The sequence below is a fragment of the Carassius carassius genome, chromosome 30, assembly GCF_963082965.1.
Source record: "Carassius carassius chromosome 30, fCarCar2.1, whole genome shotgun sequence".
Classification (NCBI taxonomy): Eukaryota; Metazoa; Chordata; class Actinopteri; order Cypriniformes; family Cyprinidae; genus Carassius; species Carassius carassius.
Genome location: NC_081784.1, coordinates 7,236,772 through 7,252,378, shown reverse-complemented (window position 1 = coordinate 7,252,378; position 15,607 = coordinate 7,236,772). Strand labels below are relative to the sequence as shown.

General features: G+C 36.7%; 1 protein-coding gene and 1 long non-coding RNA gene across 5 annotated transcripts in view; both read right to left on the bottom strand.

The window, feature by feature from the left end:
- Nucleotides 1–1,226: 1,226 nt before the first annotated feature.
- On the bottom strand, nt 1,227–6,255 carry LOC132111106 (uncharacterized). The gene is made up of 4 exons (XR_009424732.1): nt 6,002–6,255; nt 3,993–4,093; nt 3,643–3,758; nt 1,227–2,275 (listed from the first exon to the last, which is right to left on the bottom strand). It is a non-coding gene; the product is annotated as an uncharacterized LOC132111106 (long non-coding RNA).
- A 577-nt stretch (nt 6,256–6,832) lies between these two features.
- Nucleotides 6,833–15,607, bottom strand: part of LOC132110487 (synaptotagmin-16-like) — a 27,211-nt gene continuing 18,436 nt past the window's right edge. For all 4 annotated transcript variants that reach the window (XM_059517134.1, XM_059517131.1, XM_059517130.1 and 1 more), the window contains 5 exons: nt 14,282–14,494; nt 12,031–12,347; nt 10,684–11,124; nt 9,858–10,041; nt 6,833–8,599 (listed from right to left, as the gene is read on the bottom strand). In XM_059517134.1, the coding sequence (XP_059373117.1) occupies nt 8,286–8,599; nt 9,858–10,041; nt 10,684–11,124; nt 12,031–12,347; nt 14,282–14,494 (1,469 nt within the window). In that variant the 3' untranslated portion in view covers nt 6,833–8,285. The remainder of the gene's footprint in view (nt 8,600–9,857; nt 10,042–10,683; nt 11,125–12,030; nt 12,348–14,281; nt 14,495–15,607) is intronic.

Genomic DNA, 15,607 nt, shown 5'->3' with positions numbered 1-15,607 from the left:
TACTGGCCAGACAAACTGGACAGACAACCTAAATTTGTTAAAAAGAACAAATGAGTGAAAACACCGTTATAAACTGTAGTGCAGTTACATACATTTTCCTTATACATATACATTTTCCTTTTTTTTTGGATTTTGTTAAAGGTAAGGAGACGTCTTGGTTGTGCTTTATTTTACAGTACATGTACTCAGGGGCGCTGCCAGGAATTTTGGGCCCCATGACAAAAAAAATCTAATTGCACAGCTGTTGTCACCACATCTCTAGGACCTAACTGTCCCATCAAAAGCTTTACATAACTCTAATCAAAGGCTTGCAACTGTCTTGCTGCTTGTAGTTCAATACTAGTACTAGCACAATATTTACTGCTGGTGATTTGTAAATGCAAATCTGCATAGAGTATGCAGCTCACTATTTGATGCAAGATTAAAAGCCACCATAAATATGTCCTTAAAGCAACACTATGTAACATTTTTTACCTTAAAATAATGTTTCCAAAATCGTTTCAGTGGTTTATCAAGTTGTAACAGGGTGAAAGGCACTTATGCCTCCCTGGAGTCCCTGGAATGATGCTAAGTCATAAACACAGTGGTAGCTAATTTATATGTAGTTTTCAAATTAAAATAATCATTAATTCTTCTCTCTTTAGACCAAATCAATTAAGCTTATGAGAAATTTTAATCAAGGAATACATTTGGAAAATCTTGAATCAATTATGACAATAAGAACTTCTAGCAGCGTGATTCCCGGGAAATTGTGACTCCCGGGAAAAAAGGGTCGTCTGGTCACCTCTTCCCTGCCCCTTCGGGTGCTGAGGCCATTGTTTCAGATCGCTAGTTCGCGTTTTATTATTTATTAGCGCGCCGTGCATTGATTGACTGTCTGCATTTGAAACTAACTAAACACCGTCACTGATAAGTGCGCTAAGGGCGGCAGGACCAAACCATTTCATGCAGATACAGGGGGGTGGTCGGTCAATATGGATGTTTTATTTTTAGGTCAATGGTGATATTTAACTTTTATTGCCAAATTAAGTAAAATCAAAGACATCATTCATTTTATTATTATTTGAAATGTACTCAATGATGATGGTTTATATAGTGTATAATATAATACAAATGTTAAATGAGTTTTTACCTATTTGTTGGCCCCCCTTTCAACCAGGGGCCCTTGGAATTGTCCTAACTCCCCCCCCCCCCCATATGGCGACAATGCATGTACTTACATAATTAAAGAGTACATACAGTGTATTTGTCAAAGAATGTTCTGGTAATACAAGGTAACTACATTGGGTAGGGTTAGGTTTAGGGGTAGGTTCAGGGTTAGTACCTAGTTATTACATAGTTATTGTAATTACCATAGTAAGTACATAGTATGTACATGAGGAAAAGGACTGTAAAATAAAGTGCTATCAAAGTCTTTTAAAAAATCATTACTATTTCGACATCATTAGCCACTTATCCAAAAAAAAAAGTCAATTTCACTGCAACAAAGCTTCAGTAAAATCACTCTATCCTAAAGAACAGCTGGGACTTTGACACTTAAAATTTTAATTTCCGTCTCTTTTTTTTCTTCTAAAAACATAAAATAACAACCACAAGGTGCATGGCTTCTTGTTTGCCTTTTTTATCCCTGAAAACAATGCTTAGGATTATAGCTCACTAAAGCAAATTTATGAAAACAAAATGTCTGTGGTCAAAGTTCAACAGAGTGAGGCAGTGATAACAGGATGATATCTTTTTCCGGTTGGAAAAACACACCCTGATATGGATAACACCTGTCACATCACAAACCTCAGAGCGCACGCTCACCAGCACAAGCTCAAATGCACACAAACCAGAATCCCCTTCTTCCTTAATGCTGGCTCCTTGAAATCAGTCGTAGACAGTTGGAATAAAACCCCTGCATGTGCGCGATGACATCTTATGCTTTATCATCCAAATGGTAGAGTAGCATTGAAGCTCCATGATCAGGAGGCAGGGTGTGGCAGCTGCCCAGGCCACAGATGCATGAGGCTGGGGAAGATGAATACGGCAGCAGCTTGTACTGCTGGAACTCCTTGAGCACCACCTTCAGTCTCTTCCGCCTCCACTCAGTCTCCTCTGCCTCTTCATATCTCTGTTTCTCTCTCTCCCTCTGGGCTTCATCCAGGTGGATCTTGCGTAGCAGGTTGTTGATGAGCACAGAACGGCGGAGGTAAGCCTCAGGGTCGTCTAGGAAACGCAGCTTCTGCAGAGACAGGCGCAGGATGCAGCTGCGTTCCTCACGCAGGATCAGGTGCTGAGGAGAGACAGACAGGTGAGGAGAGACAGACAGGTGAGGAGAGACAGACAGGTAAGGAGAGACAGAGAGGTGAGGAGAGACAGTTGGAAGATGTCAAATGTGAAGACATGAGACAGGAGCAGACGTGAACAGGATGTTTACATGAAATGGACAACTAGATAATCTATCTATCTATCTATCTATCTATCTATCTATCTATCTATCTATCTATCTATCTATCTATCTATCTATCTATCTATCTATCTATCTATCTATCTATCTATCTATCTATCTATCTATCTATCTATCTATCTATCTGTCTGTCTATCTATCTATCATCTGCCTGTCAATCTGTATATCTGTTAAGTGACATTCAGCCAAGTATGGTGACCCATACTCAGAATTTGTGCTCTGCATTTAACCCATCCGAAATGCACACACACAGAGCAGTGAACACACACAAACACACTGTGAGCACACACAGCCATTTATGCTGCGGCGCCCGGGATCTATCTATCTATCTATCTATCTATCTATCTATCTATCTATCTATCTATCTATCTATCTGTCTATCTGTCTATCTGTCTGTCTGTCTATCTGTCTATCTGTCTATCTGTCTGTCTGTCTGTCTGTCTATCTGTCTATCTGTCTATCTGTCTGTCTGTCTGTCTGTCTGTCTGTCTGCCTGTCTGTCTGTCTAGAAACTTACAAACTTTTTCAAAACTTTTTTCAAATCTTTCAAACAAGGCTATGTAAAGCCAATGTAATGTTTAATAATAATTATAATAATAATTAATTACATTTATATAGCGCTTTTCTAGGCACTCAAAGCGCTTACATTGTCGGGGGGTATCTCCTCATCCACCACCAGTGTGCAGCATCCACCTGGATGATGCGACGGCAGCCATATTGCGCCAGAACACCCACCACACACCAGCTTACTGGTGGAGAGGAGACAGAGTGATGAAGCCAATCAGCGGATATGGGGATTTTTAGGAGGCCATGATGGTCGGAGGCAAATGGGTGAATTTAGCCAGCATGCCGAGGTCGCACCTCTACTCTTTTCGAAAGACATCCTGGGATTTTTTACTGACCACAGAGAGTCAGGACCTCGGTTTAACGTCTCTTCTGAAGGATGGTGCTTGTTGACAGTATAGTGTCCCCATCACTACACTGGGGCAATAGGACCCACACAGACCACAGGGTGAGCACCCCCTACTGGCCTCACTAGCACCTCTTCCAGCAGCAACCTAGTTTTCACAGGAGGTCTCCCATCCAGGTACTGACCAGGCTCAGTCCTGCTTAGCTTCAGTGGGAAACTGGTCTTGGGCTCCAGGGTGATATGGCTGCCGAGTTTATACATATACATTTCAAATGCCACTCACTTTTTGTAAATATCCATGTAGGCTTCCCCGAACATCCTCCTCTTCCGCATATTTGCGCTTAAAGTAGGCGACTTTCGACGTTGTTGACCGTTGAGGGCAGTCTTAGAGGAAAGACCCTGCAGACGAGCACACAGGGATTTTGTGAAAACTGTGGCTTTGCAAATGGATGTAAATTGGATTTTTACAAATGTAACATCTCTTTTTTTCAATCTCTTACTGTGAAAGATGATTCAATATAAAACAATTCCATCAGTGTAAATGTGTTCCTAACACTATACCATGGGTAAAGTGGATTAGACTACAGGTAGTGTGTTATGTAACAAGGCCTGTGTGTTGTGTGTATTAATTACCTGAGAACTGCTTCACGCAGACACAATCACACACCTCTCTGACAAATCCTCTATTCACCTGAGACGCTTTCCTCTGGCTCACACACATTGCCTAATGGTTTCTAGTCATAGAAAGAAAGAGACAGTATCGTTTACTAAATCTTGTTGTTTACTTTCCGATTAAGGTTAGAATTAAACTGGTGTGAATGCTTGACATCTAGCCCCTATTACATACAGATATTCGTGTAGTTCTGTCTCAAAAACGCGAATACATATCGGGCAAGAACTGTTGCAGTAAATGTAACGACACCTGCAGGCAGCTGTGACGTGTGTTGTACGACGTCTTAATTCTAAAAGAAACGTGCCGCTTGCTCTGTCAACACAAGTGGCGCGCAGTGCGCGTGGGTGGAAAGATTAGTGTGGGCTGCGTGTGAGTTTGCGCACTTATTCTCTCTATAAATAGGCTATAAGACAAAAAAGTAATTTTCCTTTGTTAAAAATACAATACGTTTTGGTGGCTGTATATTGTACAGTTCTAAATGTAAACGTCATTAAATGTAATCATTTTAAAAGCATTTTAAGCAGGTCCAATTAACATGTTTGAACTAAAATCGGTTTGTTATTTTAATTGTACTGATAACCTTGATGGTATATGCCACATGATGCAATGACGTTTATATGAAGAGAATTCTGGCCAATTGTGCATAAATTATTATTTATCTTAATATTACTCATAACTATCATGAATTATTCTTAATTATTATGATATTTAATTTTATATTACTTTTATTTATTTACTTAAAATTAACAGAAGCATAAACATTTATTTTATTTTATATGAAATGACTTTATTTAGCCTATTTTATAATAAATAAGGCAATTCAACATTTTTATTAGATTTTTTAAAATTGATTTTCTTGCTAAAGGAGCACTCTGGACAAAATAGCAATTGAAGAGTTCAGATGCAAAAGCCTCTAAGTGCCGTCTAAAATTTTCATCTAAAATTTTCATTTTTATCAGGCTCCTATTTATGTCAGTTTTTTTCACATTAATGGCATAGAAAAGAACTTATATATTGCCATTAAAGTAAACTGAACCTAATACATTGCCTTTAAAGTAACCTGAACCTAATCCATTTCTATTAAAGTATTACTGAACCTAAACATATAGGAGCCTGATAAAAATGCAAATATTAGAAAAAAATTTCAGGTGGTACTTTTGCATCTGAACTCTTCAGCTGTCTTTGATACTGGATGCAACACAACACTAAGCAAAAGCAATAGTTTTCGCTTTCTGATGTAATTTTAGAAATGCTATTTTGCATTCAGCCATGATCATTATTTTTCAGCAACATTATCCAATCCTCAGGGTAAACAAAGCAAGATTAGCCTGTAAGTATTGAGCTTGTCCTGTTAATGTGGGCCACATGAAGTGACCCATTCCATGCAAACAAAAATATTTTTATTTAAGATAGTAATTTGACTTGAAACATAATTTCATCACAATCTAAAATGTACTAAAATTTCAGGGCAAAAAAAAAAACTTTCTTTAAATTTCTCCATGAAAATACTTTATAATTTTGTAAAACATTTAAGAATATTCTAAACTAAAAATTAAAGTGGAAAATATAGCCTCATTGTAATGCAACTTACAGGTCTTATATATATATATATATATATATATATATATATATATATATATATATATAATTTTATATATATATTTTTAAGAATATTATTTATTTTTTCTACAGTGTACCAAATAAGTACCTTCAATAACTGAAAATAGCACAGAATATGCATGCGTGTATTATATTGTACAATGCAGTATAAGCAACCACTCACCCACGCTAATGAATGAATCACAGAACGCGCATCTTCCAAAAAAAATCCAAACTAGAGAATGGGAATTGCATCTGCTATGACTGTTACAAAATAAACAAAAGCGTGCAGTAAAAATAGAACATTATCTTTTAAGTGCGCTCACAGAGATGAAAAAAAAACATGATTAACAGAGCTAAACATTCCTACCTTATTTATAAAGCCACATTAGCAGTCCTCGCACGCGCGTTCTTCATCAAACCAGAGGCTCAAAAAACAGCTCATGCTGTGCCGAATGTAGCCGTTTTCAGCTCCGCGTGAGCTTGACGCTTCGCCCCCAGATGTCGAAGTCTTGCTTTTCATATAATCCCTGTAGTATTCGGCTCACTCTCGGCTCTTAAAATATACCCTTTCTGTGCAGCGAGCAATACTGCACCGGCTGCTGATTGGTCGACGCTGAAACAGATGTTTCCTGTTGCTAGGAGAGTCACTATGCAATGATGACGCTCCAGCATCAAAATCCATTCTTCTCGCATCCTCTGCTGCTGCGTTTCCTTCTCTCTCTTTTTACGTATTTCTTAACATATGGCTTATCTCCTTAGAATATATATATATATATATATATATATACACTTTTGAAAGGTTTTATTACTCGTATACTCATGCAGCATATCTATCTACTTGCATTAGTATATGGTATGTCATAATGGTTTTAAACATTTTAAACTCTTAAATTATCTTTTAACCTCCCGTCTCTATGCTTATTTATCTCATTCGAGCATAAATTATTTTTCCACTCCTGTATGCAAACATTACAAGATTGGAAAATTAATACACTCACTCTTCTGGCAAACGGTTTTAGATTTTATGTCAGCCTGATCAACAGATTATGATCATATGGTTGGTTACTGTCAGTTGAAGCAACATTTTCTTCTGCCAGTATCACCCATTTTCACAGTTGTGATACACTAAGATTTATGCAAAATCAGTGTTACAAAATAAAGATTTACTGATGTTCCGAATCATAACAAAGCACAAAAGTAGTGTATTAGGGATGTCTTTAATAATAGACAAAATATATGCATTTATCTCCAAAAACCACTTTGTATTTGAATGCATGCAAAACAGGCACTACTGATTTTTAAAACACGTGGTCCATGCATTTGTAATGCCATGAGTAATGCCATGAGTTTTTCATGCTTATATCCAATAACACTGGCTATAAATAAAAGCTCCATAAAGGTTTGATCAGATCAGGCACTTTATACATAAAGCATTACAGGCATGCATTAGAAAAGAGTTTGGGATTTAATGTAATAAGGACAGTGTTAAGTTCGTCTGAAGATTTTCTTGAACATGCATAAGTGTCTGTGCTCTGAGTTTTAGTACGTAGGATTGGTCTCTTTCCAAGAAATTTGAAACAAAAAGGGAACTGGAGATTTCAAGCTTCAAGATGGATTCACAAGCATTATAAAAACTAATACATTTGGCTTGGACACTATACTCCAAGCCATAGAATAGCTCTGTGAGAGGAACAATGTATGCAATAATAATCTCCAGTGGTCTGTTAAGCATTTGTGATCAGATCTTCGAGGAATTGATTCAAATGAATTTGAGAACCAGATAAATCTCTTCAAATGAATAATTCATACCATTGTTGAGAACTGTATCATTAAACTAAATTGAGTAAAAGGATTCATTCGCTAATCAGATTCACTTGTAAACATGCACAGTAGAACAAAGCTGGATGTCTAAATTTTCAATGAATAAAATTAGTATTTTTTAAGCCTGACCAGCACCAGTCCCCATTCAATTAAATTTCTGAAAAGAGTTTAAAAACCTTAGTTTTCCTTAGCAGAATCAAAACAATTCATAATGGAACATTACGAGGGTGAGTAAATAATGACAGAAATTAGGTCAACTATGCCCTGAAGTAATTTAGGGCATAAAGTCATATTTTGACGTAAAACATAATAAAAAGATGTCAAATGTAACAAAAAGAAACAGCTTTACTCTCACCAATAGGAGAGCATGATTGAAAGGGCACGTGTTCAACAGTTTAACATTTGGTCTCACCAAAACTGCTTCTGGTGTCTAAAGAAAGACATTATCATTTCAAATCAATCCTCCATTCATGAAATCACTAGGCGACAATCACCGTGGCTCTGGCAATAATAATTTTTGATTGGTTGCTGCTGGGGTTGAAGAGAGTAGTCAGTATATTACACCATGAAGTCATTTCCTGGTTACCAGATAAGAGCCTGTATCAAGTACTCCCAGGGAGAAAGAAAAGTGATGTGTGGGTGTTTCTTTGTGTTTTTATGTATGCTTCCAAGATTTTCACAGTTGCTTTATTATCTTTCTTTTAAACTGTTAAAAGTGCTTGTTCATTTCTGTTTTTGTGGGCATTTTGGTCTTGGCTTTCACATCCTTCCCAAAGGAAAACCCAGCTGGATGAAGTAGGTATGAATGATTAGACTTCTATCTCTCTCCTCTAAGCTTCAAGTAGTGTGTGCCAGCGGCAGACTTGCTTGTTTCCACTCTCCTTCATATCCTGCCAGTGAAGAAGCTCTTCCTCACCACTGCTGTTCTGGCCCAGAGTCACCCAGCCAATCATCTCCTTGCATTTCATGTTCCGCCGATTGTAAATGGAGACCATTAATGTGACATCTGAAAGTTGGAACAGCGCGACCTGGAAGACAAACGTCTCCTTGAAGACAGGATTCGGTTGACTGCGACGGATGGACGTCTTACAGCGGGAAATCTCTTGTCCCATGGAGTTTAACAGAGTGAGCTTGCCAAATGTATCTGAAAGAGAAACACAGGTCACTAAATCTCACCTCAATATATTTAATTAATCTAGAACATTCAAATTTATATTTTATTCCATTTTACATTTATTCCATTTTAGCCCAGTGATCAAATTTTTTGTTATTGGATAATACTCATCTGTGAATTTGTTTCAGATGTAGATGAATTTGTTTCTTCATAGGAACAGATTTAGAGAAATTTAGCATTACATCACATGCTCACAATTGGGTGCTGTCAGAATGAGAGTCCAAACATCTGATTACATCATCACAATAATCCACAAGTAATCCACTCGACTCCAGTCCAACAATTAAAATCTTGTGAAGAGAAAAGTTGTGCTTCTGTAAGAAACAAATCTATGACTGTGTTTTAACTTTAAACCATAGTTTCTGGCTAAAATACAGTCCATAATATATAATAATGGTTCCTACAGTGAAAAGGTTCATGCCCTGTTGTCCTCTCACATCAAAATCCTCCAAGATATTTTTTTTTTAATTGTTTTGGACTCTTTGGACTTGATCTGTGCATATTTCTCTTCTGGATCAGACGAAGCACCTTAATCTGTATAGAGCACTCATATTTTAACCAGAAGCAATGGCCTGAAGTAGAATCGTGTGGATTACTTGTGGATAACTGTGATGTTTTTATCAGCTGTTTGGACACTTGGATGGCCTGAGGATGACTACATTTTCTATTAGGAATGAACTATTCATTTAAGAGACATTCAAAAATTGTATTAACACTAAAGGTAGAGTATATAACCACAAAAACAAATATTGTTTTTATTTTTGAAGAAAGCACAAAACTGTGACAGCATTATATCACAGTATGTGTGTATGTGTGTGTGTATGGTTTACATCAGCAGTGACTCATCGACTTGATGCAAGAGGTGTGAGAAAAAGATCTGGGGTTCTGTGATCGATTGAATGCCCTGTAACTCCATTCACAGAGAAGCATCATTGTGAGATGAGACCATGACAGATTAAGAGTCATACGAACAGCATGAACTCTAAAAGCCTGATGTTTGACCCACAACACAACTTGTGAGGATGACACATTCAGAATGTAATAGTACAAATGTCTGTTATAGCAGCTTGTTTGTGTAGAAATGATCTATTGCAGTACATTTACGTCTAAATCAATATCAGATGGCTTTACAAAAGGTTATTTGCTCAAGAGTCAATCCTGATGTTCTAATGATGCCCATGAATGTGTTTGTGAGCCTCTGTTAGTGTGAGTGGGATGGTGTGTTTACCTGGAGGTCTGTTGAGTGTGAAGTTACGGAAATGGCTGCCTTTAATGATCTCCACAGACAGTCGTCCTGTGGTGGCGTTATATGATAAACCCAGCAGTAGTTCTGGGTTTCCGCCGTGAGAAACAGAATGAGTGGAGGAAGCACTGTCACTCTGAGTACTGAAAGACACCGGGGAGTCTACTGTCTGCAGGGAGGGACAGCATTTGTACATAAAGTATAATTCCACCTCATTTTTCAACATATGGACACTGTACTATTTCAGTCTTCCTACTTCAAATTTTTTACATAATTACTCAATATGCTACTTGCCATTTCTTTATCATTTATTTGTGAAATGATTTGTATTTATTTTGTCCACTTGAGCCTTTAATATAAGGACAGTGTAAACGTAAAAAAAAAAAAAAAAAACATAATAATAATAATAATTTTCACAGCAAAACTGCTAGTTAATTCACAAATATTTAGAAAAACTAGAAATGAGTAATAATAATAATTAGAAATAAAATTTTTTTACAAAATGGCAAGTAACAAGTAATTTAAATAAATGCTACATTTTTATATAGAAAAACATACTCCAATAATCTTCCATTACAACTTTGTAAAATCATTTTCAGCATTACACAGTTCTGAGACAGTGTTTCATTATCTCTATTGAATTGAAAAATGTGCTTTTCTGCTATATTTTTTTAAATATTTTAAAAATATTTTTTTGTAGTGGGGCCAAATCATGCCATCTGAAAAATCCTAACTGCTGAACCATGACACTTTACAAAAGAACAAACAAACTATGAATACTATCAAAGCAAGTACACACACACACACACACCTTGAGATTACTACGTGGCTCCAGCACCAGCGTGATTTGGAAGCGCCCTGTTTGAGTCAGTCTGCTCAGCCTGTACATGGCCTCTCCCATCATCCTCTCCTTGTTCATCTTCCCCAGTGCATACAGGCGGAACCGGAGTGCAGAGGAACCCAGGTCCCCCAGCTCTAGATGTGAGAACCGGAATGTCTCCTCAAACCTGGGCATGGAGCCTTTCTGTACGGCCGTCTTGTGCCGCTGTCGTTTCCCAGGTAACAGCACCACGTGCACCAGCCAGGAGTCCATGCCGCTCCGTGCCTTGTCTGGAATGCCTTGGGCCATTATCACTGTGACCAGGAGCCTGTGGGATTCAGCCCGGTAGTCGAGGGCAAGTGTGAGGTCACCACATTTTGAGATATGCCCACGAGGGGAAGCGCTCAGAGGGTGGGATGGAGATTGTTCATGCTGATAGAGAAAGGAAATCCTCATTTGCATATGTAAACACAGACATACTCAATGAATGTAAACATACAGACCTAAACACACTTTCACACACAACCTCCCATGTCTCTTCAAATGAATGAGGACGATTTTATGGTGCGAAACTAATACATAAACACAAGGTGTTTCCATTAGCAACAGCTATGAGTGCTATAGAGCACAGACGACTCATTAATATTCATTAGAATTTAGTTCTCATAACACTTTGAGATGTGGAGAGAAATGTAGATGATCTAGTATCTAAATGATCTAGATAGTAATAATACACAACAGTAAAAATGTACTAAAATTTTAATAAATCTATCTATCATCTTATAAAATTCACAATTTTTGTATTATACATTTTGATTCTTAAAGGGGAGGTCAGCAAAATGTATTAATGTTTTTGAAAGAACCCCTAGTACTTACCAAGGCTGCATTTGGATGATCAAAATATAGCAAAAACCTTAATACTGCTAAATATTATTTCAACTTAACTGTTTTCTGTTTTAATTTTATTTTGTTTTAAAATGTAGAAGCCGTTACTCCAGTCTATTGTCACATGATCCTTCAGAAATCATTCTAATATGCTGATTTGGTGTTCAAGAAACATTTTGTGCTATCAAACAGTTGTGGAAACAGTTTAACTGCTTAACTTTATCTTTTTTTTGGAAATATTTTTCAGGGTTATTTGATGAAGATAAAGTTCAAAAAGAATTTGTTTGAAATAGAAATCTGTTGTAACATTGTAAATGTCACTTTTGATCATCCCTGCTGAATAAAAGTATTAATATCTATAAAAGACAATTCTTACTGACCACAAACTTTTAAACATAGTCTTTACAGAATGATAAGAAAAGATCTGGCTCTTCTGCACACAGGCACACACACCTCAGGGCTCCATGTGGGTGTACTATCCGTAGCCACACTGTTGTCGTAACCATGATTGTCGACTGCCAGACTCCTTTGTGGAGTTTGCCGCCCCACACTGCCCGGGCGACTGCGCTCATCCCTGGGTAGAGCTTCCAGACCGTCCCCTGTGTCTTGGGAGCCCACAGATATCTGCTCTGCCATCAGAGAGAGGGGGTCAGTGAGCGTCTGGTCTTCAGAAAGAGGACTCCGTGACAATGGGTCTCTCGGCTCAGACCCTACATGTCGCCTAGACGAGAGGGGGTCCAGAAAACTCTGCACACTGTTTCTCTCAGCTTCTACACGAAAAGAATGAGATAATTAGTTTATATGAAATGTTGTAAAATCCCTTGGCATAAATAAAAATAGAAACAGTGTTTTGATTGCAGACTTCTGATCACAGTTTGAGACATCTTTAAGTTCTCTGATGAAACACTTAAGGAGACCGATGTCAGGGGAACAATCTAAGAAGCAAAAGTCTCCATTTAATCTCACTGCAGTTTATGAAAAACAACTGAGCGATTATAGAGATCTCATTTGTACATTTTTATTCCATTGAGTAATTCAAATAAACAGAAGACGTTATTTAGAAAGAACAATTAAGTAGTAGATTTTTAATAGAGAAATGAAGACAAGATTAACAGCTCTCTCTCTCTCACACACACACACACACACACACACACACACACACTTTCCCTGAATGTTTAACAAATGAAATTTTATTGACATTCTGACAGATCTCATAATTGCAGGACAGGCTCCCTTGACCAATCAGGCTCTCCGGAGCAGATGACAATGATTGTAATTTACGGCTTTAAGTGCTTGTCCTACATGACTCTATGAATTTCACTGAATGAAATCTCTTTCAGGGTACGAACTGTTGTACTCAGCAGCAGTGACCAATTAACTGCAGAAAGGGCCAGTTACTTTGTTACCACAGCAACCAAAAAGACGCTTTTCCATGGCAACTAATGCTCTGATGAACATTCTGAGAATTATAACTCCATACAGCAAGAAAATTTTGACATAAACAAACAACTGGAAGCTGTTTTAGTGGAGCTATGTCTAATTGCAATGTACAGAGCATTAGGGGAATTAATAGTGCGTGACAAGCAGCACATTTATAAATATTTATAAAAGGCGTTTGGATTTGTTTTGCATCTCCTGAAACATTGGTTAGCTTTAGCATTTAGCCTGAGGCAATAAAGTCAGTGTTCTAATAATTAATATGCATTTTTATTTAACATTATTAGATTGAATGTTTTGAAAATTCATTAAATTCTCATTCCTGGGTCGTCTTAGAACTCTCAAAACAGAATCAATCTAAGCAATCAATCCCTATGTAATCGTACTGCTCTCTAAGAGGAAACAAGAAAATATTAAATACATCTCATTTGTTAAATATCATTCCCATAAAAAAAAGACATTATCAAAGTAAAAGGACTCCATAGACCACTAGTCAGCACAGTATTTTTTTTTTTTGGCTTACCAGTTTTATTTTAGTCATTATAAATTAAGTTTAGTTAAAGGTTTAATTCTTTTAATTTAGTATTAGTTCTCGGTTTTTGTCACTTTAATTCCTTTTTATTGTTTTAATTCCTTTTTTGTTTTAGGTTTAGTGTTAGTAGTTTGCACTTTGCAGGGCTAAATAAATACAACTTTCTTTTGAAGTTTTCCATATAATATTTATTTTGTTTTATTACAGCTTTATTTAAAGTACTTTAATGATTTTTAATACTTTTAAATAAAAATATCAATGCTGGTTTACCATAAAGTTAATTAATTAGATTTTAATTGACAAAGTGTTTTAGATAATTTTTTATTTTTTATGTTAAAAAAAGATCAGCCAAACAGTCAGCCAAAGTCAGATTTTGTTTTGAAAGGCTTATATTATTTTTTGCATTATTCTGATGACAGAATAGAAGACAATATTTTATTCACAATCATCCACACTCACACAAGGAAAACATACCCTCATAAACCCTTCAAGTAGAAATGCTTTTAAAATAATTAATGACCTTAATGAATTAAATTAATTTCTTTCATTTTACTGTCTTTCTTTTTAAACCATGGCTCTGAGCTCAATTGATCAGCGAGGAGCTGCTTCAAAGTGTAGTGAAATATTCAGTGTGCTTAACATATACGTATGTGTCATGTATGTCAGTAAAGCATAACTACGCTATGCACATTTATATGTAAATGTCAGAGATAATAGGAGAATGTGGGTGTGTACCTTCACAGTCAGATGGATCTGTGCTTCCTTCTTCCTGGTCAGACACCAACTGTTTAAATTTTTGATGTTGGCCTGGTGCATTCTGGGTGTGGAGCTCCATAACCCCCGAACGGAAGCTTTGTGAGCGGGAAACAGTGATCTCAAACTGCTTTGCTAACTCCTCATCGCTGTTTGATAAGCTGGAAATCTCACCATCATCACCGTAACTATTCACTGCACACACACAGATGGGGACAGGTGGACAAAAAAGGGGCAAACAAAAAAAGTTACAAAAATGTAGGAAAAGATAAATGCAGAGAAAATTAATGAATGTGGACCACTACAGGCCGACCTGCCATAATTCCAAGACATTGCTATGAGGTTGCTATGGTGCTTTGGGCTATTACTGGGCCATTACCACTCCTATACTAGGTGGATGCTAGGATGTTGTTAACTAGTCAAAAAAGTCCTTCTTTAAGACATTCTGAGAAATGGCTCTGGTTCTTTGTTCAATGCAAGTCTATGGGAAAATTTGCCCATTTTATTAAATGCTAGGCGAAAATCAAGTCTGACTGCTCAGAAAACTGAAAGAACATCTCTTCTCAACAAGTCACACAATTTGAGGAATCATTCATGTGTGTGTAACAATCTCTAACCAACATTCAAAAATTAAAAAAAAAATAGAGTAATAACTGTAATAAAGCCAATTTAAGATAACTGTTTTCTATTAGCATATATTTTAAAATGTAAATTATTGATTTAAACTTTGATCCTTTTTTCAGGTTTAAAAAAAATTCAAAAGAAAAGCATGTTTATTTGAAATATAAATACATTTTTTTTAACATTGTAAAAGTCTTTACTATCACCTTTGATCAATTGAATGCATCCTTGCTCAATACAATTATATTGCGATAACTGCCTTAACAAGAACCAATAATAACAATAATAATAAAAAATAAAAACACTTTTACTTCATTCTGATGCAGGACACTCTGACCACAATAACCTTTTTTCATAATCCATCAGGTGAGATAGAAAGACAGTGTTGTCGTTAGGTGACTCAGACATGAAGGGATTTTGAATGATAATTTAGTGTGTGTAGACAGGCATGTCTACCATATTATCAAACACAAGAGAGTGGCCAATTAGTGTCTTTGGGCCTCTTTTTTCTCTCCCTGTCATCCATTATAGTTTTACTTCCATTCATTTCACTGCATTTCACCACATCATTCACTTACAGACATCAAATTAGGCCAAGTGGCTATGTATGGAGGTTGCCATGGCTACCAGTCCCTCACGCTGAATTGTTTTCTTCAATGTACACACTGAGTGCGTTCCATATGACAG